The sequence below is a fragment of the Photinus pyralis genome, unplaced genomic scaffold (assembly GCF_008802855.1).
Source record: "Photinus pyralis isolate 1611_PpyrPB1 unplaced genomic scaffold, Ppyr1.3 Ppyr1.4_LG3b, whole genome shotgun sequence".
Taxonomy (NCBI): domain Eukaryota; kingdom Metazoa; phylum Arthropoda; class Insecta; order Coleoptera; family Lampyridae; genus Photinus; species Photinus pyralis.
In genome coordinates this window covers 25,639,536-25,667,047 of record NW_022170510.1, presented here as the reverse complement: position 1 = coordinate 25,667,047, position 27,512 = coordinate 25,639,536, and the positions used below count along the sequence as shown (strand labels likewise).

The window sequence follows — 27,512 nt, the reverse complement described above, 5'->3', positions numbered from 1 at the left end:
TTACCTCTGTGTTTTTTCTATTTTTTAGATCCACAGTTTAGAGACTGTATTCTGCAACTCTGACAATCTTTTACTTTATTGTTAATTTAAGTCTATTTTCTGGGTTAAGTGGATGAGCACGAAAAAAATATCTCTTTTTTTTGTGACGTTTGCCGTTTGGGCATTTAGATATAGTTTGTTTAGTTTTTTTTCTGTGTGAACTATTGAGTTTTGTGTACATATAGCCATTTTTCTTCACTTTTTTGTTCTGAGTTGTTCTATTTTAAAAATACCTAAACAAAGACAAAAACAGGCAGCGATTCAAACGGACACAAAATTCAAAGATGACTGCCACAGTCATATAATAGTATATTAAGATACAAGTGTATAATCAAGTCTTTAAAGCACGCGCAACGAGTTTAAGGGCCCGACGCAAAGCTGAGTGCCTTTAACGTTGCAAGTGCTTTAAAGACTAATTATACACGTGTATCTTATAGTATTTTTTATTATACCTGCAGTATATAATTTAAAAATAGGAAATACAATGAAGTCATATTGACGTTATACTCGAATACATGTCTAATTAAGTGGGCTGGGTGTTCGTAATTTCACGATTGCCATGGAAATGTCACTTGACGTTTGCTTATAAAAATCATCGTCTTTGTGAATTAAACGATTTCCGTTGAAAAAGATAATTCACCGCCCTTTAAATTGATTGTTGTAAAATCTAAACAAACGTTGGTAGGTGTAAAATCCAACTCCAGTAAAGCCTATTATAAAGAATATGAAAAGTTGTTTCCATGGATGAAAAGGAAGTTACTTACGAATAAAGTCTTAAATGCATCGATAATGCTGGGATATATGAAGGAAATGCTAAAGGTATTTAAATCTCCTATCTTTTGGTGCATTAACTCAAAACTTCAAACAATGCTGCGATTAAAAGTGGAACAGATTTGGAAGCATACCCTAAATTACGCACGTTTGTGAAACCTTCAATCAAAGGATAGGTACAAGCCAAAGAAATGTTCTGCATTTACAGAAAGCGACCTAAGAGGATTTTCTATTTCACCCAGCTGACAGTTTCAAAAGTCATACTTGAAGTATCGTTACTTAGCAACTTTAAAGCACGTGTGTTTTAATAGTATATTATATACCGCGGGACTGAAGTAGTACTTTTAATCCCGAAGGTAAAGTTTATGGCCCGACCGAAGGGAGGGCCATAATTTACCTGAGGGATTAAGACTACTACTTCAGTCGCAAGGTATATACGATATTTTTCGTACTTCCGAAACTGAAACACTTAATATGTATGGAGTTAGAGAACGCGTTCTTTCAAAAAATCGCTACTTAACAAGTTACCATAGGAACGAAGCGTTGGTACGACAATTCCTATGCTGTGGTAACAAAAATAATTTGGAAACTGTCATTGCTAGTGTCATAATTTTGGTGGTGGGTGACAAAAGTGTATTTGATATTCATAAAAAGCAGCCAAATTAGGTAAAGAATTGATACCACCGAAATCCAAAAAACTATATGAGCAGCAGTATGATGCGTTTAAGAAGTAGTACCGCATACAAAATATGGAACAACCTACTGAAATTGCCTTGTTAGTAATTTCATCCTTCCGGGATTTTCGTCAAAATTTAATCCCGGCGGGACAAAAAGTGACACTTCAGTACTTGTCATAATGGAGTGAAGTGGCCACTTTAGTCTCGGAAGTACGAAAAGGCCTTTTTTCGCACGCATTTGAGTGTTTAAAACGGAGATTGTGATTCAGGTATAATAAAAAAAATAATATACACATATAAAATAAACGTTATATCAAATTCGATTTTATTAACCAATGACTGCCACAGATTTAATAAATACTGATGTTAAATGTATTTTTTGTTGATGATAATGATGATGTGATGATAGCAAACAATGTTTACAAGCGCAAAAATGACACTGGACCAGAGAAAAATCGTTTTGGTTAAGAAAAGAGCTTGGTTTAAATGTTTCAAAATTGGGCATCAGCCCAGGAAATGTCGTATAACAATTAAGTGTATCGGAAAGGCGCATGCACCACTCATGTGTCAAGTATGGACATCAAAGAGTTGTCTGGAGGAGTAAATCGAGACAGCACTATGATGAATCAAAGAAGTACGAATGTTTTCCTTCACATTTTGCGCTTAAATGTAAGGGGTGATACTGACCGAAACTGGATCACAGCGCAGTTACATTTTAAAGTCGACCGTGTCTTATCTTAATTTAAAACTAAAAAGGGTAGAAACTGTCTTTTTGACGAAACAGAATCTAAAGTATCAGTATCACGCTGTTATGATATCACAATTTTTAATGGAAAACATACACACTTTTAAAGTTTTGGACTAGGCTATCATTTGGCAAGGTGTTTAGAAAACTGTTCTATACCAGGTTGCGAATACACCAGGGAGATCTCAGAGAAGCTTGTAACGAGTTTTACGATGACAACTGCGTAGCCAGTGTCCCAAACCACGAAATCTTGATCGATTTATTAGAGAATCGATGGGCGATGACGAAGTGCGCTTTGAGCTCAGAGAGTGGTAGTTTTTTTGGAAAATTCGAACAACCAAACAGAGGGCGTGTCAGTGCTCGGATAGAAGTGGTATCCAAATAAAGATATCAACAAAAGAGAAATAGATGACCCGATTGTAACAACCGGAGAAATTGATTCGGAATGACTTTAGTCAACGTACCTATAGAGTGGCCTTTAGAACGAGCAATCGAAACCGGGGAAAGGTGTGAGACTCGTGCGAGTTTGTACCAAACGCAGAGAATTAATTGTAAACAACAACCTTCTGTTTCTTGCATCTTACCGCTTAGCTTAAAGTTTGCCAAAATCTATATTGTAGATAAAAGTACCTATTATACGCTTACATTATTAAAATACTAATAAGTCGTAATAGTTAATAGACAATCATTTAATCAAGAAACCAGTTCACGTGAATAATCGGTTTAAATACAAGTATAAATGCATATACATAAAATCAAAGCATGAAACTCAGTTGACCTAGCCATACTATTGATAATTCCAATATCTAAGATAGGTCCACTAGTTTCCGTACCATATTAGCCAATGGAATGAAAATTTGGTTAATAAAACGTTGACTGTAAGTAAAAGTAAGTAAAATATCTTCAAACTTCTTCTTACTTAATTTTATGCACACTTATTAATAAGTTATTAAAATTTGAAACAAGATGTAAGTGTAACAACACAACAATTAAGACGCGTGACTTACAACAACGGTGTACACTCTGTATATAACATCGGCGCGATAATTCTGCAAACTTTGGGAATCTGCATACTCAATAGCAGAGTTGGGGTCCAAACTTGCTTTCCACTTTCCCAGCTTCACCGACTTATCAGGCGATCCGTCTCTAACCCCAACGGCCGTAAGTTCCATGTCAAATTGCATATAACTCTTTCCATTGGACACCATGCGGAAGGGACCATATGCCAACTCTTCTCCCGTGACCTGCAAACCGATGATATATAACAACTATGCCTTAAAAGTGGTGGAAAGTGTAGGTTGTCACAAGTACAAATTTCAATAGAGAATTATTTTACAATTTGACTTTTTATGAGCGAGGCGTGTACCTACTATTCGGGTAGCAAATTATTTAATTCTTTGCCTTACGAAATAAAAAATCTCAATTTCCTGGACTTTAAGAAAACCAAAATTTACTAATACGTATTACCCCCTACAAGGTAAAGGAGCGCTATCACCACTTACGCCCACATACCTACACAGTGAGTTTGTGTTAAATTGTTTCATTTTTTGTCCTTACTTTGTAACTAGGTGTTTGGTTTTTTTAGACGTGAGCAATAGTTATATTTCCATAAGATTGTATTGTATTGCATGTATTTATTTCTACTCCTCGAATAAATATCTTACCTTATCTTATGCATAGGTATAGTCATGCATTTTGTACATTTATTTGACTCAGTTTCAAAATAAACGTGTTTAATACTAAATTTCGAAATTCAATTACAATCAACTTCATTACTAAAATTGCTTGTCTCGTATGTATTTCTGTGTTATTGCGTACAGTGTTAGTGTTAATGTATTATTGTTTGTTTGTTCTATTTTGGACTTGTTATGTTATATACACTTTTACATGTAAACTTTCTTTGACAATTGTAAGTGCTTTGCACTCTAACATGAACATAAATAAATAAATAAATAAATAAATATAGTATCTTAGTGTGTTTTTAATATTATTGATTTTTGTTAAAATTCGAACACATTAGGAGCTGTACTAAATTTTTTTATGGGATAGTGATCTCCCATTGCTCTAAATGGGATAGGAATTGTTGATGCTAAGCATTATTCTAAGCCTTATATCGTTTTGAAGAAAACGCGCGCGATCGTGATTTTTGTGAACACCATAAGACTTGACTAGGGCAAGTGCGACAAACTGTGACAAACTTACGGTCGCTTTCTTACGATTGGATCGACCACGATATTGATTCATAATTTAACTAGCAATTCGTACACTTCCCCTTTGTTTTACATCGCCGTTTTAAGTGTATTTGATCGACAAATTATTTTTGTTATTTTATCCAACACCTCTATGTTATCCAGTCATTATCATGACGAAATTAAACGAGTAAGGTATAATATAACCCACTAATGAGTTATGGACGTAAAATAACTCACTAGCAAGATAAAGTACAGGAACCATAAGTAAATCCATATAAATTTTCTGACAAAATTTTTTGTTGTTTATTATTCCCCATAGCAACGAATTATTGCTTTTGTATTCCATGCACTCTAGCTTTTCGTGGAACACGCAGTTTTTAAGATTTCCACGTTTTAAACCAGCTTGAGGAGGTGTTGGATAAAGTTTTGTATGGTGCACGTGTGTTAATTACAAATAAGTCACTTGAGAAAATAACCCCACTCGGCCTGACGGCCTCGTGGGCTTACTTTTTTCTCGCGTGACTTATTTGTAATATAACACACTTATACCATAAATAACTATTCCCTCTTTTTGGATGTTATACGCCAACATAGCGAGCGGTCAAAAATATCTCCGTGTGATGCAAGAGTAAGTTACCAAAAGGTAAACGTAAAGCCCACGTTCGGTACGCCACAATAGGACTTTCAAATCTTCGACAGATTAAAGTAAAGATTGCCGATTTTATTGTACAGGAACAGTTATAAAGTTCCTAAAATTATTGTTGTATGTTAATTATAGTAGTAGTACCTATATTTTTGCACCATGAACTGTAATTAATATTGTACCTGACTCATTATCATTAAAAGTATCTGCATTTAAAATTTCTTCGGCGTACCTAACACATCGTAACAGAGCAATGACCTTCAGTTTTCAAACTAAGCGGGGCAGGAATAACCCTGTTTGATCAGCAGTTCATCTTAATTTATAAGTTCTTGGGCTAAGCGATGCTGGAATAACACGATAGTACGAATAAAATGCCGAAAACCCATTACCCGAAAGTGTTACGATATTCCGTTGCCAGGATCTCGATTTATATATAAAACGCGCGTGAACAGCAGATACTGAAATCTGTGAAACTATGAGCTCCTTTCTGGAAATAAAAAATGTACTAAAATCTGAGTGCTGAGATCTCAAGCACTCAAACCGACGACCAAATGGACGGAATTCGCGCAAAAGTAGCAGTATTCTTCTTGAAAACTACGCTAGAATGACCTTGTGTGCATCAAGATATTTAAATTTCGACATTGAATAAAAAATTACTTCGATTAGTGCAGACAAAAATATAAGTTTTGTTCTCTGGTAGATCTGTTCCTATTTGTTTATCTTTTAGAACTTAAAGTTTACTTAGTAAAAACCCTTTATCTGTACTTGACTTTGAAACGGACGTTTAATGCAACTGACCTAGTATCTGTCGATCAATAATCCGTTTATTGTTCTAGTTACATCACATATTTTTACTTGTCAGTAGGTACATTAACGATTTTAAAAGGGCAAAATTTGTGAGGTGTTGTTAGTATTATTAGCTGCCTACTGAACGACCTCTGATTCTGAAAAAATATTTAAATTAATGTTACCTTATGCATGCCTAACCCTCCAACGAAGTTGTACAATATTCAAGGACCGCGAAGAAAGAGGAATCCTAAGTTTCGAAAACAGAAGGTCGTTCAAGTTAGGTTTTTGCGTAAATTTAACTATTGTACAGTTCTGATTTGAGACAAAATTCCGGCAAACGGTTTTTGTTTACTTTATTTTACGTAAATCGTTAATTTGGACTAGTTAAGAACTAGTTGTCAGTTTTGTCGTCGTTGTACATATATCAATTATTGTAGTTACAAAGTTTTAACTTATTTTATCTATAAAAAAGAAAAATGTGCGCTGAAATTCATGTTTTGTGAAAATTTATCAAATACTGATAAAGTGCTACCAGTTTCATTTTGAGTGAAAAATTCTAAACATGAACGTGGCTGCGATTTTTTCATTCGTTTCGTTAAGAAGTTAAAGAAGTGAAACTAGATTGGTGCCAAGCGCGAGTTACCTGCAAGCTTAGTTTTGCGTTGGAACGGTAGTTTTAGCCTAATTCATAACAAGGCCGTTCATTTACGAGTGGTAAAACTTACACAAAGGAACAGTTTCCAGTCGCAAATGCGCTCTTCAAATAGAAACGGATTTAAATCAACGAAGTTTTTTCGGACGGCTAACAGTCTCGGCTGATTAATACAAGCAAGTTTCTCAAAGTTGAGCGACGGGCAACGCTTTGTGCGATAAATAAAATTTGGTATTCAACGTCAAACGGCGGTGAATTTAAAGACAATTAATTGGTGCATTTGCCCCCAACGAAACCTATAGGAGTTAATTTGGATAAAATTAATAACACAGAGGAACATTGCCATATTATTCCATCGTATAGTCACGATTTCGAGTTATACCTTCGTGAAATTGAAGCCGGTTCGTTTGAATTCGTGATTACTACAAACTTTTCTCCCACCAAACTTTGCATTCATCATGAAGATAACGTTACCAGGGTGATGCAAACAGTAATTTTGTTTGAAATAATACGACCTATGAGAACCATTTGCATGAATAGATTTGTATTACATTTATGAATAAGAATCCAATCCCAACAAAGGATTTTGGTTAATTTGTTTCATTGGTTGAAAAATTGCATTTAACTTCAGTGATACAATTCCTTTGGTTGGATTAAAATTTTGTTTAGTAAGACGTGTGTATATTTTAAACATAAGAATGTACCAGAAATTCATTATGTAGTAAAGATGAATTTTAGGTAAGGATCAAATTTAGCAGCGACACGAGGTAGGTGTTTTTCATAAGCCAAATCAATATTTTAAGTCAAAATTTCCGTAAAGTAAGGGGCTTAAAAAACATTTGTATTACTAAGCTAGCCGTAGATAAAAAACAATTGATTGTCATATTAAAATTTTTTCCCTTGGGGGTTCAATTTTATTTTATGCAAGTTTTATTTCCCTAAAGTGCAACAGATACAACATGCTACTTACATATTGAAGTGATATAAGTTGTATATCTAATTATTACAGATAAGATATATATAGATAGCACTTTGGTATTGTCATCACTCAATTATAAAACGACACTAAATAATATTTGAGAGCTGTATGAACAAGTATTTTTTGGGTATTAAGAATTTAATTAAATAAGGGAAAGGTCGGTAACATTCTAAGAATGATAACATCAAAGTGAACTAGCACGGTCACGGATGTACTAGTGAAAGGAGTGTTTAAGTAAATTCGATGTTTGAGTCTGAGCAAACGTCAGATACTGTCTTAAGTACTGATTGTGGGTTTTAGGTTCGGATCACTAGCAAGATATTAGTGACTGTTGTGTGGGAAGAGTGTAACGGTACCTAGCCCTAAATTTGCATTTAAATTTTTTCGAAATTTCCGTGTGGTGAAGTTTACAGACTTCTAAGATTTAAGAATTTGAGCGTTGTATCTCATAGGAACTTAACACAGAGTATCAAAGTTTAGCGAATTGGTTTTCCAAATAAATGATATTCTTGGTGGAAATTCAAAAAATAAATTTGTCACCCGCCGTGAAAATGTGGTGCACTTTTTGCGTCGTTTAATTTCTATGGAACATTGTTTCGTACTGAGTTTCGGAAGCCTCTCTAGTCTGGGGTTTATGTCAATGTTTCGTCTTCTGGATTTAGTGCTATTGGGTTACAATTGTTAGGCGACTTTCTCGATCAGGAGGCGATCAGCAAGATTTCGTTAGTCAGAGTAGTAATTTTGTATTTGATTTTACGAACAAACCCATAGACAAATCAAGTACCTATCTGTGAAAGTCAAATTTCAGCAAATGGGAAAGGAGAAATCTTCAATAAATCAATCATAGTAAAATTTTGTATAGAGCTATAGCCGTTGGTCAAGTAAATATTTTTCGCGAGTTTGCTTAGAAATTCAAAATGTTGGAAAGGAACCCCTTTCATTGCAAAAGCCTGTTGCAAGAGTAGCTAGCAGTTAATACTCGACCCACTGTAATATAGGTAAATTCATTACAGTAAAAAATTAAAATCAAAACTATTGCCAATAGGAAAATCCCTTAAGTAACGTGAGTATTATCATTAGGGTATTATCATTACTGATCAATTACTAATTTGGTGGTTATAAATTATATTGAATTATAAATCATTAACGACGTGCTAAAAATTAGTTCAAAATGCATGGTTTAGAATTAAACACTCTGTCTCGGCGATAAATTTTGATTGAGGACTAGAAGTAATAAAAACAAAAAGCACACAGTACCTCACTAAAACTCTTTTTGAGTAGTATTTGATTTCTCGGTGGAGTGTTCTTCTTTACCATATCGTAAGCATCGCATGTAATGTACGACATATTCTGTTGCCACTGATTGAAACCAAGCATGGATCTACAAATTAAAGAAGTAAACCAACTTTACTTTAATCGATATCTTGAGTGAGTACCTCACGGCCATATACGAACGGAGAGCTAAGTCAAAGTAAAACGCTGCCAATATTTGCGGTTTACCATCTAATTGGTAAGAAGTTCGCAGAGTGTTTAATCTATTTCGATATGGATCGACGAGCAACGGCTTTATGTAAACGATGGTAGCGTTCCGACAGTTGCATTTCACATCTTCGTTTTCCTGAGTCAGTATGTGCCATGCAAATTTTCTTGAAAAATAATCCAAATTGTCTGCCGTGTCCAAAATCATTTTAGCAGTATCTAAACCGCCAAGGATGAAGAAATTCATTATATCCAGCTCTCTTAATTTTATTAATTGAGTTTTAACGTCGGCAGGGTTTACTGGAGTTACAACGTGGCGCGTTGCAATGTTCTGAAGCAGAGATTTGTACTTGTGGTCCATCACTAAAACAAATTTTTTGCATATAAACTACCAAAATTGCAGAGCGACAGACTCTTGAACGGAAGAACGAAAGGTACCTATGCTTAATACTTTAAATTAGAAAATGCCGTATACAAGATTTAACATATATATACATACCGAAGGTGTCATCGAAAAGAATTGCTGCATTAGATATGTTCTGCTGCAGTACAATGGTTCTAATTAACTCTGGAATTAAGTCCGCAGGAGGCATTATTTGTACTAGATAATGCTGTTGTTCCGGAGTAAGCGTTCTCCATTGTCTTAAATCGCCTTCTTGGCCAAATGATCCACTGATAGTGGGAATCCCTAATGCTAGTGCGAAACTCTTGACAGTTTCCGAAGCGAATCCAGTTCTGGTGGTATCCAAAAGTAGATGCGGCGGCGCTTTGTTAGCCAGCATCGTGCCGTAGGTTTTGCAAACTAAAGAAAATGTAAGACAAGCTTAGCGAAAAAAAAGTACAATGTGACCTACGAGATTCCAGCGTTTTATTGGAATCGGTTCGGTATCCAGTAGCTGTTTCAACTTTAACGTTCATTTTTAAATCTTCCTTTCTGTTGGCATATAAGGTGGCGACCTTTACCGAACTCTCAGCGACTCTGTAATTGTCTTCATTGACGTGCACTGCAACAAATAAATGTATTACCTTTATGATTCTTCAAACAAATGCAAAGTTCATGGGGTCATGGGTAAATTTTTTACAGACCGGTACAGTGCACAATGCAATTATTGCAGTAAGAACGTAATTTTGCTTTTAATGATTATGTTGTCCAAAATGGCGGTTTAGTTGGGTTTCAATAAGATTTCAGAAAGAAAATGGTTGTCTTTGCAAACCTCCAAAACCTTTGTATTTCCAAGCCTAAAGCTCTACGCGGCTACGCCCTTTTGAATGGAATTGGATGCTTGTGTAGAAACTAATTGAGGTCATTTGGGCAAAAGACAGTATTGTTACATAATTTGTGGTATACACTAAATTAAAAATTAATTCAATAGTTTGTTGGTCCAGCAAGTTCTTGAATATTTTGATGGATTGCCGCGGAATGGAAACGCTTAACAATCAGACCTATGGTGACCTGTTTGTGAAGGAAGATCTGTGGGGTTTTGTGAACCCCCAGAAACCTCAAGCCAATTGATCAAGCGAAACGAACAACAACATATTTTGCGGTTGCTTTTAAAATTGGGTTCGAGTGTTCGGTTATGGTGCAACATAGTATTTGTACAATTAGGAACTTCTTCGTAGACAGGAGAAAACGAAGGGCAGAAATGCCACTGCAAGTGGCAGTTGTTGATGGATAGAATGTGGGATAAGGCAATCTGAGAATCCTTGTTAGAGCTAACTATCACCATAGAGGAAATTGTATTTCCCCTTTGCTATGACAAAAAAGCAATTCCCGAAGTTGTCGAAAAAACATTAAAGGGGATTCTCGACCTCGACATAGTAACATGTAAGGACCGATGTCATGGGCATGACAATATCACAGCAAGGGCATGAAAGAAGCACGGGATTGAAGTAGTTGCATTCAGATTGAGTAGTGTGCACATAAGAATACGTAAAGGGCACGAACTTATAAATTATGATGGACTGATAATGCTGCCGCGCCCATACTAGGGCCATTTCTATCTCTATGAAACTGTTGATCAGCAGTCCATCTTAATTTATAAGTTCGTGGTCTCCTCGTATGATAACGGATGCCCCAATTTTATGTTTAGTCTACAAATTTTTTCGCATACGTATCTTCACTTCCGAAGTATTTAACATCTTAACCCTTCGTTTTTCGTGAATAATTATTACATTTTGCACTCGCGCAACCAGACATTATCGTTTAAATGTTTATTAGGTATCCTCGCGGTGTTATAAAAGCGGAAATAAAAGGTATTCGCTATTAATAGAAGCAGAAACTCGAATGTTTGCAATGCAGGACTATCAACTACACATATGTATAGGCCCTTGCTGTACGTACGATAAATATAATTGCACCACGATGCAGATTATACTTCGAAAACGAGGCCCACCATTGAATCTTTATGGGCTTACGCGCCAGATGTAACTAGAGTGACGTCATGCGCGGGCACGACGTGTTTTCGTCCGACAACTGGGCACCCGATGGGAAGGAGATATGGCTACACTTGCAGCAACTTGCCATTAAAAACATTAAGCGCACCGAAAGACGCTTATAATAAAAACTTTGAAATATATAAAGGGGGGCTGGATACAGAATTGGGGGGGGGGAGGGTGCAGCCCTCCCTAAAAAGGCCTAGCTACGCCACTGAACGTCGCGATCGAACTTTGTGTAACCCAAAAGTTAGCGGACGACCTACACGTTATGGCAACTGATGCCTGCCTCTCTCTATACCCTTTATCTTTTTTACTTCTCTATTTGTATTGCGAAGTAGCAACTCTGAAATTGACGCTACGTAAATCTTGTCCTCTTTTAGCAAATTGCAGATCCGCATACTTTCGGTACCTCGGTCTCGTCTAGACGAAACCAACGAAGCTGGCAGGTTTCTGGTATCTGGGTAAAAACTCATGCGTTCTAAATACGCACGTTTATCGCTAATAAACTGACCCGCGCCATCATAAACTTCTACATCTTATACTTTTCATATCTTTCTCATGAAAAAGCGCATTCATTTGTCGAAGTAGAAGATAAATACTGGGTTCATAAGTCCAACATGCTTCTCAAATTATTGGCACCGCACCTTATTGAGCGTTGGCATGAACACATAACACAACACATTGTTGCACTCAGCAGACAAAATATATGGTTAGCCGTTTTTACGGCAGAACTGACAAGTGGGCCAAGAGCTTTGATTGGAGACGCACGGTCATAAGCAAAGTAACGCCACCATCTTAATAAGGAATATTAATGTGGAGTCAAGTCCATTTCCAGACGCCGTATTTTTTTTCATTGTCCGTCCGTCTATCCAGAAATCTTGGTCCGCCAGGGACATTGTCCTAAAATTTTATGTCGCGTTTAGAGTGAATAGTGAATTAACTATTTTTTTTTCCAAGTTCAAGAGGTTCCTATCCTTTGGAAACGTGAATCGAGAACACTTCAAATACCAAAGTTAACGCAAACCGAGTGGAAACAAATTCCGTCTTTCGGATACGCCTTTTAAAAGAGGAATATAAAAACAGATTTTACGAACCTTTTATTGCGGTTGGGTGAAATACGAGCAAGTACCTACTTAGACGTCGTATCTAATAGTTATTTATGCAATGAGTGTATAAATGAGGCGTTTTATTGGTGAGTGAGATGTTTAGTCTACGAGCGCAGCGAGTGGACTAAATTCGAACGAACCAATAATCGCCGATTTATACATGAATTGCATACAACGTTTTTTCGTCGACTTCACTGGGGTAGGTAATTTTAAATTCAACTACAAGAAATTACAAACGAAATTATGAGCGACGATTTTTCACTACCTAAATTACAGCTATTGTCGTTGCTATAGTAATGTGTTGTTTTATGCTGTATCGTCAGTCCTCGTAATCGCTGTGGAAGATTATGTATTGCTTGCTCTGCTGCGGAGACGATTTTAACATTATATCCACTCAAATCAAAAGAAACTTATTGGAACGGTTTCAATCAGTTCGGCAATTGATGGAATACAATGAATTTGAAAGGAGATATTTCCGAAAATGTCATGTTGACATTTTACCTTGAAAAGGTATGTGAAATTAGAATGTAATTAATTCTTTTGCAACTGTACTAAAGTACGTGTATTAACAGTGAAAGATATGGAAATGTTCATCCCTGTGGTCGACGTACTCAATGTTGAAGGTAAAGTAACTGAATACCTTAACAATACCTTATCCGAGGAGCTACATATACCTACATCAGGATATGCTTTGCTGAGATCGTTTGGCGACCATACTGGCTGCTGATCTCACTACATTAAAACCGAGATTAAAATGGTTAGGTGGATGGAAGTTCTCAGCTGTTGCCGAAAGTGAATTGTTATATAATTGTCATTTCCCTTTAATAAAATGGTTGTTATGTATAAGTGGTTGCTAACGATTAATGGTTGCTAACGTATAATGGTTGGTTGCTAACCATTAATGGTTGCTAACGATTAATAAGCTTCATCATTGTACTCGTCACTAAGGAGTAATTTATATTGTTATCGAGAGGTCGACGAAAAACTTTTGTTTTAAAATTTGCCACTTATTGTGTAGTGATGCAACCGACCAGTAGGTAGGTATATTAAGAATTACATGTAGTTTAATGTTAATCACATAAGGCTGTAAGTACTAATTGGGCTAAAACTGACAAAGCAGTAGCGCATATACATATATTACCATAATAAAATATACCTACATAAAACAAACACAAAGCAAATGGATCACTTACTTAGAATTAGATCTATAAAATAATGGAACGTATTACTTCGTTTCCAGCTTTTACTTGTAGGTATATTCTACAGTTTTCGGAGTAGATTTAACGACAGGGATAGTGTTTAATATTTTGTGAATACAATGCACACACAATCATATAACTCTGTAATATGTACTTAAAAGTGAATCTATAAGTAAGTAATGATTCTGTTTTATGTTAAATTAAACGCAGTTGCACATAATAATTGGCGCAGTATATACAATCGCAAGGTAACGGGAAATTAGAAAAACAAATAATGTTTGTTACTATACATGACTAAACAACGAGCTATGTTTGTTAACCAGTTTAACCTTCATTTGTATTTACGATTGCCATGTGTTGGTATAGAGCAAGTAAACACCGTCCATATCCATTATAAACCAATATATGCACTAGGTAAATAATTAGGTACGTGTAGTATTACTTACATCTTAATTTAAAGAAGTAGTTTACAAAACCGGTGTGTAAATAATAATGTCAATTTTTTAATCCTCATCATTGGCATATACATAACAGTGCTGTTCATTTAGAAGTAGACATAGGGATTTTCTCTGTCTAGTTTTAAATGACAAAAACTCTGCTGAAGGACGCCTAATTTTATGCAACTAAAATCACTTCTTAAAACACATTAACATTTTACTGCCATATTAATTAATTGGAATATTATTGCTTTGGCTTCCGTATTTTTATTATCATTCGTGTGCGATGTATTCAACGGAAGAAAAACTTGATATTGTCAATTGGTATAGTGCCGGTAATAGGTTAAAGGAGCGTAAGAGACTTATTTTCTGTGTTGATCACTTTAAAATTAGTGATTATTGAAATGCGATCCACATAAGACACCGTAAGCAATCCTTAATTTTAACGGGGGATATGAAATTGAATATTTTATTTGTTGTGGAAAACAATCCCATAACATACGTGAGGGAAATAGCGGCCGAATTTAATATCTCTTCATCATAACCTATAAGCAGATTATTTACTGTCATTTTTATTAATAAACTAGAACGACAATGCAAAATGCATGCGCATGTAATGTCGGTTCCATAAAATTAGGCGTCTTTCAGAAGGATTTTTGTCATTTAAAAGTAAACATAGGAAATCTACTTCTAAATGAATAGCACTGTATGTATAACAAATGGGATAAAGAGAATATTATGTACTCCAGGTATAATAACTAATGCGTTGTGTTCTGTCGTAATAAATAATTTCAATTTTGAGACGAAACTACAGTAATTACTTCATTAAGGTAGAAGACTCGTCTGCCATTTTGGAGCCCACTGGCAATCCAAATCTGCGCACAGAAAAACTGTTTGATGTGTAAAATCTTACCTTAAACCCCTTTTCTACAACTGTAAAAAAAACCTATCATTTTCTGATTAATTTCGAAGCACGAAGTATACCTACTACATTTTTACCGTACCTAAACAGCAAATTTAATGAATAATCAGTTCATTTGTAGTAAAAATGTTTGTTGTATATGAGCTTCGCCTCGTCAAAATACCTTCAACCTCAATCCGCGAAATTGAACTTTGCGCGCTTGTTAAGTAACTATTATGCACTAGTAAACGTCACTCGACTCCAAAATAGCGGACGAGCTTATGGACTAAACTTACGGACGAGTCACCTGTGGTATATCTAGTAAAATTATCTATACACGAAACTAAGGCGCTTAATAAAGAGGACATACTCGTCCGTCATTTTGGTTCTAAGATTTAGCGGGAAATTCAATTTACTATAAAATTACAAAGTGTTTAGATGATTGGTGTTTTTAAAATTACTAAACCACTGGGAGTAGGGCTCTGAATTTACCTTTTATTTAGTGTCTTATCTGGGACTAGAGCTCTTATTACAAGGAAAGAATAAAAGTAAAGTTACAATTACTGGGTCTAAAATGTATAATCAATTACTTATTATAGTTATTATGGTTACAACCTACTGATAAATGTAATCAATTACTCTCCAGCTCTGTTTAGGAATAAATTAGTTTTATTTGTAGATAGAAACGAAACGATGACGTAAGCGCAGTAAATCTATTTCTCTTTTTCTATTTGCCAAATCGGAAAATATGCCCATTTTGTACCTACTAGTTTCTTCGCTAATCGACAAATTTGGTATGTATACAAGTATATACTGTGAAACCAGACAATAAAAGTTTTTTTCAAAAGTACGTATTCGATTTGCATAACTTATGCGGTGTTTTACTCCCAAATAAAATTTTTGAGACCTTTCGATTTCTCTGTTATTTATGTTTTAAGCCTGACGTGGACCAAGTTAATGCCTGTTTCTCACAAGTTAGGTACACATTTTCAATAGCTATACCTAGTTGTATTGTAACTTGCAAAAGCGTTACTTTGACCTTTCAGAGCGCTATATACCTATAACACGCGGCTAATTAATATTCATTATCCCCTGCTAACCCCACCCACTGAACTAAAATATATTTCTGTGACCCCACCGCGCTCTCACAAGAAATGCACGCGCCACTGTTTCTATCCTCAATGATGACTACTTAATAATAAAATTTCTTTTTTCCATTACTAATAAAAATACTGCCTTGAAGTAATTGTTTTATAGTAAAATCACTAATAGTTTTATTTATTTATTTATTTATTATCCCTCTCTTGTTTTGGGCCCTCAACAGGCATGCGCCCAATTACAGAGTGACATAAAAGTCAGGAAAATGACACATTACTAGCGAGGAAATATTGAAGTACTAGGCCCCTTTGCTAAAAGGGAGTCAGAAATATAAAGGTAAATTAATATTTATGCTGCAGTACGTGTGTACCTATATTCGGGATGAGCTAAATGAAGCGGGTCATCCGAGGGTCATCGTAATTAAAATCAGAGCAAGGAGAGCGAGTTAAATATGTTCGCCGTAACCGAATGTTGATTTACAAAAAACTTTTTTTTTATAAGGTCTTTTCGGGATCTTGCCCACGGTTTAAACATAAGTCACAATTAGACATTAGGATAGACCCATTTCACGTTCTGGGGCCGATCGGGTAGGCCACGGAAGAAAGGGATATACAGCAGAGATACACACGGGTACTATAACAAAGGCAATTTTATTTGTCTTACTAACCTATCATAGCACATTTTATATCTGTGATACGCGGGCATAAAGTACCACTTTATGCCCTAGGGCATTAAGGATCACCATAGTAATTCATTCTTACTATTTGCAGATCGTTGAAAATTAGAAACGTCAATTATTAATTGTCAATACCTACTAAATCACAAGATTGGCCTTATTTCGTATAGTTTCTGGAACTTCTTGCTAATTCACGATGAACTGAATTATTTAAAATTACGTTTGACGTTTGGATGGTTTCAAGCACATTAACAAATTCGAACCACGCATACTCGATCAAACATGAATTATTTTGTAAACGAATTTTGACGAAGAAAACTATTTGTAAAACATAAAATTGTGTATGTACCACGGGCATAAACTGATGTTTATACTCTCGGGCGACTAAAAAGCTCTCGGGCCATAGGCCCTCGAGCTTTTTAACTCGTCGCCCTCGAGAATATAATCATCACTATTATGCCCTTAATACATAAATAACTATTACTTATATGTTTAATTTAATGTTGTGTAAAAAGGTTATTACTAAATCAAATATATCCTTATCATTCCTCGCTAACACAATAGCGTGTAGTAGGTATTTATACTATTTGTCGTAAGATAAAGTGCTTATTGGGTCAGAATTTTCAAAGGCGATACCTACAAATGTAAGTCTAAATAGTGAGAAATCAGCATTCGTTGAACGCGGTCCACTGGATGGATCTAGAAGAGAGAAATTAAGCCAAGAGCAAGAAATCATATCCATCGAGCCACCGTCGCACTGCGGGCGAAGATTTTTGCCACATTTTCAAGAAAAACGAGAGTGTTGAATATTTTCCGCAAACTCACGCCCTCCAGGATTCTAAAGTTGAAAAACTGTCTATCGTCGGTCCGTGCAGAAATCAGCTGGAGGGTCAATCATTTCCATTGTGATTGACAGCCGTGATCCGTGACCCGAACAAACTACTAGTACACAAGCATTAAAGGTATTTTTATGAACAATTTGTTCTAATCTGTTACAGTTTTATCATTTTACCATTTGTTGTTGATAGCCTCGTTATATATTTCATACAAATTTATTGAAGAGAATTTTAGGCTCAAGCGCTATTTAATTTTCTCTACTTATGTGAAAGAGTAGTATTCTTTGCTTATGTAAAGGCGATGTAACCACCTACTTGAAATTTTGTACCAAGTTGGTGTTGGTGGATACCGCGGGTGCCGTAATATATAGACCTGACCCTGAAATGCCTTAGATTAACGTATTGCAGTTAGCTTTAGGCTTATATTATAATACAGGGTGTTTATGAAAATGCTATTAATTTTCTTTTAGCATCTGACGGTCATTATACATTGAGTTTATTGCATTAATAAAGTTGAATATTTCCTATCGATGCCAATGAATGTCGTTTAACTATTCACTTTGTAGGATTGTTTTGCCTTAAACCCCTATTTACTAATATGTGTCCTATTGCAGGCAAAGAGGTACTTACCTTAAAGAAAATAAGAACAGCTTCATATATAATAAAGATTATTGTCTTATTATTTATCCCTTTTCCATAAGAGGCCTGACAAGGATCACTGACTAACAGCTAAGCGGAGCACATATATTATTTTTAGCGCATTTTTTATGAACTAAAAAAAATGTGCTATTGTTTGCGTTTTGTCCGTCCGTCCGTCCGTCCGTCCGTCCGTCCGGGCCCACTGCTGCCGTTTTGAACTACTTCTAGGGGAATGGTCCTAGAGTCCTAGATTTTTATTGCAGTAGGTAACCTGTACCTTGAAGGTGTGCCAGACGTCCATTAAATTTCGCTGTTTAAAAGGGGCCTCCCTCCCCCACGAATTATTTCTTGAGATGCTGTTTTTGAAAGTAAAACGTGCATAACTTTTACGTACCACAACCAATTCTCAACGAAAGGAATTAATATCTATCAACCATAGCCCTCTTCCTCGTTTGTGTTATAAAGTGTACTTACTCAATCCCGTTTTGTGTTTGTGCTTTGTTCATTTAAACTTTTATTTTATTTAATATTAGAACTGCAAGTCCGTATCACTGTGTTAGCAGAAAGCACTCGCTATACTCGCTAGGGGTAGGTATCTACTTGTTATTTTAGTCTAAATACGAGTGTGCATGACACGGAGTTTCTCCGACAAGGAGGAATCGAAGTGTTTGTGTTTGTTACGAAACTATAAAGGTGGGTCGCAATTCAGAGTAAAACGAGCATCTAAAGGTGGCTAAACAGAAGATGTTCAAAATAAATGTTTGCGAGACCATACCAAAGAGTAATTATTAAGGATCCTCAGATCCTTTATAGTTTTGTATTGTCGTCCGTCCGTCCGTCCGTCCGTGTGCGCTCTAACTCTTTTTAAAAGTGGCCGACTGTGTTGAAATTTGGTGTATGGGTACTTTGGATTTTAAGGACGGACGCTATTGATTTTCAGTACGCTGGTTCAACAGGAACAAAAGTTATAGGGCTTCCAGTGAATCGGGAACAGGAAAAACTGCGGGCTCAATATAATAGAAATTAACATATTTCATTCCCTAGGTCATGTATCGAGTTCGGACTTTCGCTAGATTATTCCCTATGGCTTTTAGATGTGTAATAATTCAATATAACTCATCTCTGTGGTACAGGTCGAAAGTCTTAGGGCAAAATGCACCCAAAATTATTTTTTACACATGAATTGGGAATTTTAAAAGCTTTCTAACGCATTATCTTGATGCTGAAAGAGTGCATCACGTCGTGCACATTTGATAACCGCATATGTGAGATTCAAAGATGTTAAATGATCTTTCGGAGTCCACATGGATTTTGATCAAAATACGTCAAAATCGTTATTTATGCACCAAGATCGTTGGGAAAAAGACCAAGAGCATTATCTCATTGACCAAAACATGAATTTTGATCTATTTTTGGCAACCACATGGATTTTGATCAAAATATGTCAAAATCGTTTTTCTTGCACTGATATCGTTGGGAACAAGATTAAAAGCATTATCTCAATGACCAAGACATGAATTTGATGCATTTTTGTTAACTATAAAACGTATTTTGTAATTAAAATAAATTGTCGTTAAAAGTGATTGTAATACTGAGGATCCTTCGATATTTCGTTGTATCGGTTTATTAAGTATTCTTTGGCCATACACAAAATCATCACGACAGGAGCACAAAAGCGCAAAGGTATGGCATTCATTTCATTTCGCTACGAACAAGTTGGTGTTTTAGTCTATAGTAAGACTCTCAATAGAAATTTTGATTTTTCCGTTTTTCTCCGAAACTTGCAAATTTGGTGTGTAGATTAGCACAAAACTACCAAATATTAAAGCAAATTAGTAAAGTGCAAGTGCCAACTTATCTAATCAGCACTAGCATTTGCTGCTAAAAATAAAAGTCGTTTTGAATGCCGGTTGATAAATATTAGAAAAACAGTCCACAATTTTCTCCTTGTAGTAACAAGCAAGAGCAACAAGTACTACAAATAAATTAATATCAACTAAATATGGTAACTTTGTGGACACGTTATTAAAACAAATAGGTGATAGAAAGGAGATTATTTGTGAAAATCCCCTTCGCTGTACTCAGTATTATTCGCATATTATTCCGTGGCGGAATCCCAAATTGTAGGATTTACATATATACTTCATAAACTTGTCAAATAACTTAATACTTAAATTAAGATCCTCAAGCTCTGATTGTAAAGACGTAACACACAGTCAGTCGTATGAGGACAATCTTAAGAAGAGTAATTCCTAATAATTATCAGAATAAAGAGAACAAATGTAACACAACCGTAGGATAGGTGTACAACACAATGGTACAAGTAAGTGCAATTGTAATCGAACGTCTACTTACACACATTGATGGTTTGTATTTGACTTTGAACTTCTTTAATCGAAATTGCACTAAATACAATCAGTACCAACGACAGCTCATAAATTAACGAAGTCATGCTGCCTCCGTATCCGTACTGACAGAAATTCCTCTTTTCTTTCTTGTGGTTTATACGTTGCCAAGCGATAACCAATATAAACAGGCATATAGGTATCTATTAATTATGTACTATACGTGCACACATATGAAACATCCACCTGCACGTCCGAGCTTTACTTTTCTCTCTTTTATCGTACGAATTGATTTGGAACTGCGTGATAGAAGAATTTATTGGAAACTGTTCTAACTTATTGATTAAATGGAGTCCATTTGGCTCTTTTCGATTAATGTATCGGATTTTCTTTTTTTCATGAATACAGATTATTGTGTTAACCTTCTGGACATTTATGTTTTATTATGAACTGGTACAAAAAAACAAACGGTCACAGAATAAAAATGCAGGAATGTCAATGCAATTCTTAAGTCATGCAGGTACATATCTGCATAGTTTGTAGTCAAATTGAATGAGGAATTAGCAAATTTCCGTCATTAGAATGTATGGAATCAAGCCATTTATTGTGGGAAGTGAATTTTGTATCTTGATCAAATAACCTATTCTTATACGATTAAACGAACTTACCTAAGTGAAGTTCGATCGTAATTATATTCGCGTCCAGTCCGAATATATTATCTTGATTATTTACCATGTAGATGTTCAAAGAAAAAAAGTTGCGAATAGAAGAACACCCCACACAGGTAATCTTGTGAAAAAAATGTATTATAAAGATACATTGTTACAGTAAACTAAGTCAGAAAATAAAGTAATTCTAGAAAAAAAAAACTTTAAATGGAAAACGTAACAAATCGAAGTTAATAACTTCGTAAAGCTTAGGTAAGTATAAATTAAATGTATGTAGATACACTTATACATAATTCAAGGTCGTTTGGATAACCTTAAGATTGCATTGGCAAAAGCAGTTTTATCGCCAAGGGGTCGATTGTAGAACTTAGCGAACGTCCCTGTTTGCTCTGACCATCCTACGGTTCTACATATTGATTCTAAAGAAACCCCTTGTCTTAAAGCAGCTGAAGAAGAGGAGTGCCTCGTAGAATGAGGTTTGAATCTTGAAGTATCAATGCCAGCTGAGCCTAAGGCATGCTTAACCCATTTGCTTAATGTTTGTTTAGATGCAGTGGAATGAGGTCTCTTAGTTGTGACGAACAAAAAGTCTTGATTCGGTGCTCTAAGGGGCTTTGTTGTTGCGAGATACTTCTTTAAAGTTGACGCTACGCAAAGACTGGGCTTTTCACTGTAGAACGGAATATGAAGCGTGGGCTGTTCCTTATTAAGTCCTGATGTTTTTATTGGATCCGTGATATTAATCTGGATTTCCTCCTGACTTTCACTTATATTTGAGAGCCTAATCAGGGAAAGAGTTTGAAGCCGACCTCCAGTAATAAGCGCCAATAGAGTAATTAACTTTTGAGAGAGCATTCGGAGGCTCAATTCCTTCGGTAAACCTTCGAAATACGACAGCAGCAACTGAGGATCCCATGTGTTTGAATATCTTGGTTGAGAAGGCCTTAAACGAGACATTCCTTTCATGAATCTTTTAATGATCGGATCTGAACCTAGATCCTGATTTAAAATAAGGCTTAGTGCCGATCTATGGCAATTAATAGTTCCGTATTTGGTATTATGCTTCTCCGAAGTTGTTTGTAGAAAGGTCACCACCTCCTTGATCGAAGGTTGAAACACTGGGGTCTTCTCTGCCAGACAAAAGGCCCACCAAAGGCGGTAGGTTGAATTATATTGTTTAAATGTAGATTCCGCGATCGACGCCATCGTGGTTTCCACTGCAATCTCCGGGACACCTTTTCTTAAAAAAGACTCCCGGATAATCTGGCGGCCACCAGGGAAAGTTGGTAGGCCAGAGGATGATTGCTGCTAGAAGGCAAAGACAACAAATTAGGGGCAGGGTTTAGATATAACTTTTTCCCTATTATTAGTCTGGAAAAGAGTGGATACCAGGCCTGAGAGGGCCAAAAGGGAACCACTAACATGCCCTCGGCCTTGTCTTGGATTATCTTTTGTAGGCTCCTTAGAACTAAGTTAAAAGGAGGAAACGCATAAAAATTTAAGTCTTTCCAGTTCAAGGTAAATGCATCAACAGCAAAGGATCCTGGGTCTTTATGCCATGAAACGTATTTATCGCATTTGTTATTAATATGTGAAGCAAAAAGATCAACCTCAGGTTTTCCCAAATTGTCGGTTATAAGGTAAAAGGCTTCTTGGGACAATGACCATTCATTTTCAGAGAAAATCTGTCGGGACTCTTGATCCGCTACAAAATTGTCTGCAGAGCTTATATACGATGCAAAAATCCAAATATTCCTAACTTCGCACCACTGCCAAATCTCTCTCGTTAACTTGGAGAGCTTTGGAAATCGAACGCTGCCCATACGGTTAATGTAAGCTATGGCGGTGGTGTTGTCGCATCGTAGAAGAATATTACAGTTAGAAAGAAGATTTGCAAAACATCTTAGACCGTAAAAAACAGCCTTCAGTTCTAAAAGGTTTATATGAAGTGTCTTTTCTGATTCGGACCAAAAGCCGTGAGTTTTCTCAGAGCCGCAACATGCTCCCCAACCTGACAAGGAAGCGTCAGTAAAAATCTCAGTAATAAAAACGTCGTTTCTAATGTTATTAAATGAGTTTAAAATCATTTCTTCCCACCAGTGAAGATCCGGAAGTAAGGAAAGTGGAATAGACATTGACGCACCAAAGTCACCGCCATTTTGAGAGAGAGCTAAGAATTTTTGTCGCTCCAAAGATTTAGTATGGAGCCAGCCGTATTTAACAGCTGGACAAGCTGCAACTAGGAAACCAATAAACCTTGCAAATTCTCGAATTTTGCATGTGGAAGTTTTCTTAAAAAGTGAAGCCCAATTTTTAATATTTAGCTTCTTTTCTAATGGAAGGCTAATTTTCATATCGGTGCTATTAAAAATGAAGCCTAAAAATCTTTGCGATCTGCTGGGGGTTAGAGAACTCTTTTCCTTATTGACAAAGAAACCCAAAGACTCCAACAGAGCGACCAGCAAATGTGTGTTATCCGAACATTGTTTGAAAGAATCCCCAAGAATGAAAAAATCATCCAGATAGTTAACACATAGGATGCCCTGTTGACGTAAAGTAGACGTTACTGGTTTCATCAGTTTCGTGAAACAGTAAGGCGCCACTGAAAGTCCAAAAGGGACGCATGTGAATTCGTACAATTGATTATCAAATCTAAACCTTAAATATTTGCGATAATCTGGATGAATCGGGATGGAAAAATAAGCGTCTTTGAGGTCGACCGTTGTCATGAATAAACCTGTTCTTAATAACCCTTGAGCCGTTCTGTGATCCTCCAATTTAAAATGAGGAGCAACAACATGGACATTTAGTTTCTTAAGATTCAAAATAAACCGCATTTTTCCGTTAGATTTTTCTGTTAAAAAGATTGGCGAAACAAAATGGTCCGGTAAACTAGTACATTTTGAAACGGCTCCTAAGGTTAGAAGCTCTTTGATAGCCGCGTCCAAAAGGATAATTTCGCTGGCGGAAAAACTATGTTTAATTGGACCATCCGAAAATGGAGGGGTCTTGGAAAAAGGTATTTTATAACCTTCAACCCAAGACAAGACTGTGGGATTTGAGGTCACTGTTTTCCAGACATTTTTAAAAAACTGCAGACGGCCTGCTAAAAACAAATTATTACCTACCATTAACGGTATTTCTGATGTATTGATGATTTTTGGGGCATCGAGAGTCGCCCTCTCTGTGACCTTACCTCTCTCTTTCGGTAGGTCGGGCGTCTCCGGTTTAACTGACCACTAGTAGCTGTATGTGACTTCTCTGCCCCCCCTCCCTTCTTTTTCTGAAACGCAACTGAATTCTGTTGGTATCTGTTGTAGAGGGGCTGGGGTACACGAATCTCCTTTCCGACCTTTTCCATAGTCTTAATGGCTTGGATCTTGTCACCTAAATCGGGCCCGAATAAAAAATCTCCAGGAGGGATTTGTTCCACTAAAGTCTTGATATGTTTATTCATGAGAGGAAGAATAAGTTGACGTCGCTTAAGGGAAATATCGTTGAAAAGGCTACAAAGCAAGCGTCCAGAATCCGCGATACTTGATAAAATTCTATCCTTGGAAGCTCTAGGAATATTCTCCTCCTCCTCCAAAATCACATTCAAAGAAATGCCCAGGGCAGCTAAAGCCTTGCTCAGCCGAAATTGGTATTGTGAATGCGTTTGGTCCCTGGTAGAATGAAGCGTATTCAAGTTGGCCTCGACCTCTGGGTTAATACGAGGGGGTGTAAGAAACTTACAATTGATAGGGAGCTCGTATTTTTTGAAGAGCTCATCACACTCTTCTTTAGGAAGGCCAAAACCTAAAATATGAGTCCAAATTGGCTCTACAGCCTTGTGTAAATTAAATGTTGACTTTTTCTGCTGGTTTGGATCGGGACCCAAAATAAGTCGAATTTCTTCAGAGATGCCCGCATCATCAAGCAAGATTAGAGCAGGAGACTCCTCTTTTCGGGGAGAAAAATCAGCAGAACTAGCCACAAGCGCCGCACTACTCGAGTGACGGCCGCCAGGTCCAACGAAATCGATAGTTGCGCTATTAGCTGCGCGACTCGTGTCAGTACGAGTAAAGAGAGAGAGAGCGACGCTGGGGCTGCGGCTTTCTTGTTCCCTTCGAAAGGGAAGCTTTGTAGAAGTCGCCTTACTCGAAGAACGACCTTCACGGCGACCTTGAGTGTCGCGCCCGGGATTCAAACTCGTCTCACTGGGAGAACGACGTTGGGACCTGGAGCGCCGCCGCCGCCGCCTTGAAGAATCCGACTCACTCGGAGAACGGCATTCTCTATTCCCTCGTGAAATTGTTTCATTACGAGAACAACTTTCGCGGAAGCGGGAAAAATCTCTTTTAGCCCTGTCTCTCTCCTTTTCCAACTTATCCAATTTCCTCTTGAGATCTCTAATTTCTTTGTTAAAAGAACGCTTAGTCGACGATCTACTCCTAGATCTGTCTCTTTTATGTTTACCCATTGTCCTGTGTTAAATAATAGATTAAATAATAAATTACTTACGTAATCGTAGTCTAAAAAACTACGAACCGCTGAGTAAATGGAAAAAAACAAAAAGAACCAGTTGACGCTGCAAAACAACGGAGTACAGTACGTAGGCACGGAAGAAACGACCGCACAGCAGAGTGCACCAAAAACGAATGAGTAACGGGTTTCCGGCGGTGGCCGCTTAGACGTGGTAAGGGGAAAAGGGAGTAAGTTTGCTTTCTTAGTTTATTATGGTGCACGCAGAGTAGCGCTGGAAGCGGACTACATGGTAAATAATCAAGATAATATATTCGGACTGGACGCGAATATAATTATGGAATGCATTATTTCGCTCCCAGGATATTTCGCACCCTGGACATTTCGCTACCGGATAATTCGCATCTGGATAATTCGCACTTGGACATTTCACACCTTGGACATTTCGCTCCTGGATAATTCGCACCCGGACAATTCGCACTCGGAAAAATTCGCACTCGAAAGTGCACATCTTGGTAAACATCTACTTCATGGAAAAATGTTTCAAATAATAGTTATTTGGTATTTCATTTTCAACACATCGCGATTTTTAAGTATTTCCATTTCTTAAATATAATCACGCTGGTTTTTTTGAAGTTGTATGAAGAGTCTGATATAGTTAAATCCTGTAATTTAAGAACACATAATTTTTATCTACTGCGCTTTCGTTTTGAGAAAATAAGAATAGGTAACTGAAACGTCTTTTGTGGAGTAATTAAATACCAAATAGTTATACCTAGTTATAGTATATTGCTGTGTGCACCGGTCCGTAGGCCAAAAAGACCATACACAAAACAAAACACCTAAACAAACCTAGCTAGCTCAAACCTTTATCTTACCCGGAACAAAACTTCTCCCCAGCACAGAGGAGGAATTCGACTCTTTTCTCAGTTAAACCAACTTCTACCAGATAGTGGGTTAGACCAAATACCTTAAATTCCAAATAGATCTTAAGAATTTTGATTAAATAAAATGGACCTAGGGCAAGTATCCAAAGAAAACAGTAAATTAAAGGAAATGAAATCGTTCGAATGACATACACAGAAATTATTGTGAAATTGCTTGCCACTCCGTAAAACCGAAACTCCACCAACTTCCAATGCTGGCTGACCTCTACACAATCCAAACTACTGCGGTAACTCGCCGAAGCGAAATAAAAAAAAATCTTCACTCAACTCCAAAACTGCCCTAACTGGCAACAAAACTGACGATTAAAACTTCACAACTCCAAAACAAAACTTCAAACTTCTGCAGACGTGGATCTGCTCTCAACTTGGCAAAAGGCGATTTAAATTTTCAAACAAACGTAGTTCTGCGTTGACAGTGGCAAAAAGCCCTTCCTCTTCTCAGTCCGTTCTATTTAACGTGGAAACCCTTCTTCCAAATTACAAATTAAAATAGCCAATGATAAGCAGTTGACAACAGAAAATTTCCCCCCCTAACGCACGTTAAACCAGAGGTAGAAATTATTTTTATAATCAATTTTTAACCGACATTAAGAGATAACACAAAATTAAAATACTAGGAAAAATAGAATTTTCTGTCTTTTAAATACAAAGAAAAGGCGATAAATAACATCCACCTGTCAATTAAATTAAGCGTTTACAATTGATAACAGAATAAAAGCGATATAAAATTCTCGGAAATCTACGTTAAAGAAAATTTAAAAAAATGTGCACAAAAACAAACCTTGACCTCTTTC

General features: G+C 36.5%; 2 protein-coding genes across 4 annotated transcripts in view; both read right to left on the bottom strand.

Moving 5' to 3' along the window:
• LOC116167228 (ionotropic receptor 25a-like) overlaps positions 1-20,797 on the bottom strand; it is a 31,515-nt gene extending 10,718 nt beyond the window's left edge. Inside the window, exons 1-6 of the mRNA XM_031482502.1 lie at positions 20,650-20,797; positions 9,821-9,970; positions 9,466-9,768; positions 8,924-9,329; positions 8,745-8,868; positions 3,240-3,476 (exon numbers count right to left, since the gene is read on the bottom strand). Of these exons, the coding sequence (XP_031338362.1) occupies positions 3,240-3,476; positions 8,745-8,868; positions 8,924-9,329; positions 9,466-9,768; positions 9,821-9,970; positions 20,650-20,746 (1,317 nt within the window). The 5' untranslated portion in view covers positions 20,747-20,797. The remainder of the gene's footprint in view (positions 1-3,239; positions 3,477-8,744; positions 8,869-8,923; positions 9,330-9,465; positions 9,769-9,820; positions 9,971-20,649) is intronic.
• Positions 20,798-21,427: 630 nt separating this feature from the next.
• Positions 21,428-25,870, bottom strand: LOC116167363. 3 transcript variants are annotated; one of them, XM_031482713.1, is made up of 3 exons: positions 25,838-25,870; positions 24,436-25,773; positions 21,428-22,615 (listed from the first exon to the last, which is right to left on the bottom strand). In XM_031482713.1, the coding sequence occupies exon 2, from the start codon at positions 25,767-25,769 to the stop codon at positions 24,438-24,440; it is 1,332 nt and encodes a 443-aa protein (XP_031338573.1). In that variant the 5' UTR covers positions 25,770-25,773; positions 25,838-25,870; the 3' UTR covers positions 21,428-22,615; positions 24,436-24,437. The 3 variants fall into 3 exon arrangements, with proteins under 3 accessions (XP_031338573.1, XP_031338575.1, XP_031338574.1); XM_031482715.1 differs by having other exon boundaries at positions 21,428-22,612; XM_031482714.1 differs by lacking the exon at positions 25,838-25,870 and having other exon boundaries at positions 24,436-25,821.
• Between the last annotated feature and the right edge of the window lie 1,642 nt (positions 25,871-27,512).

Coding starts and splice junctions, on each gene's coding strand:
- LOC116167363 (XM_031482713.1), bottom strand. CDS start 25,769: ATGGGTAAACATAAAAGAGACAGATCTAGGAGTAGATCGTCGACTAAG.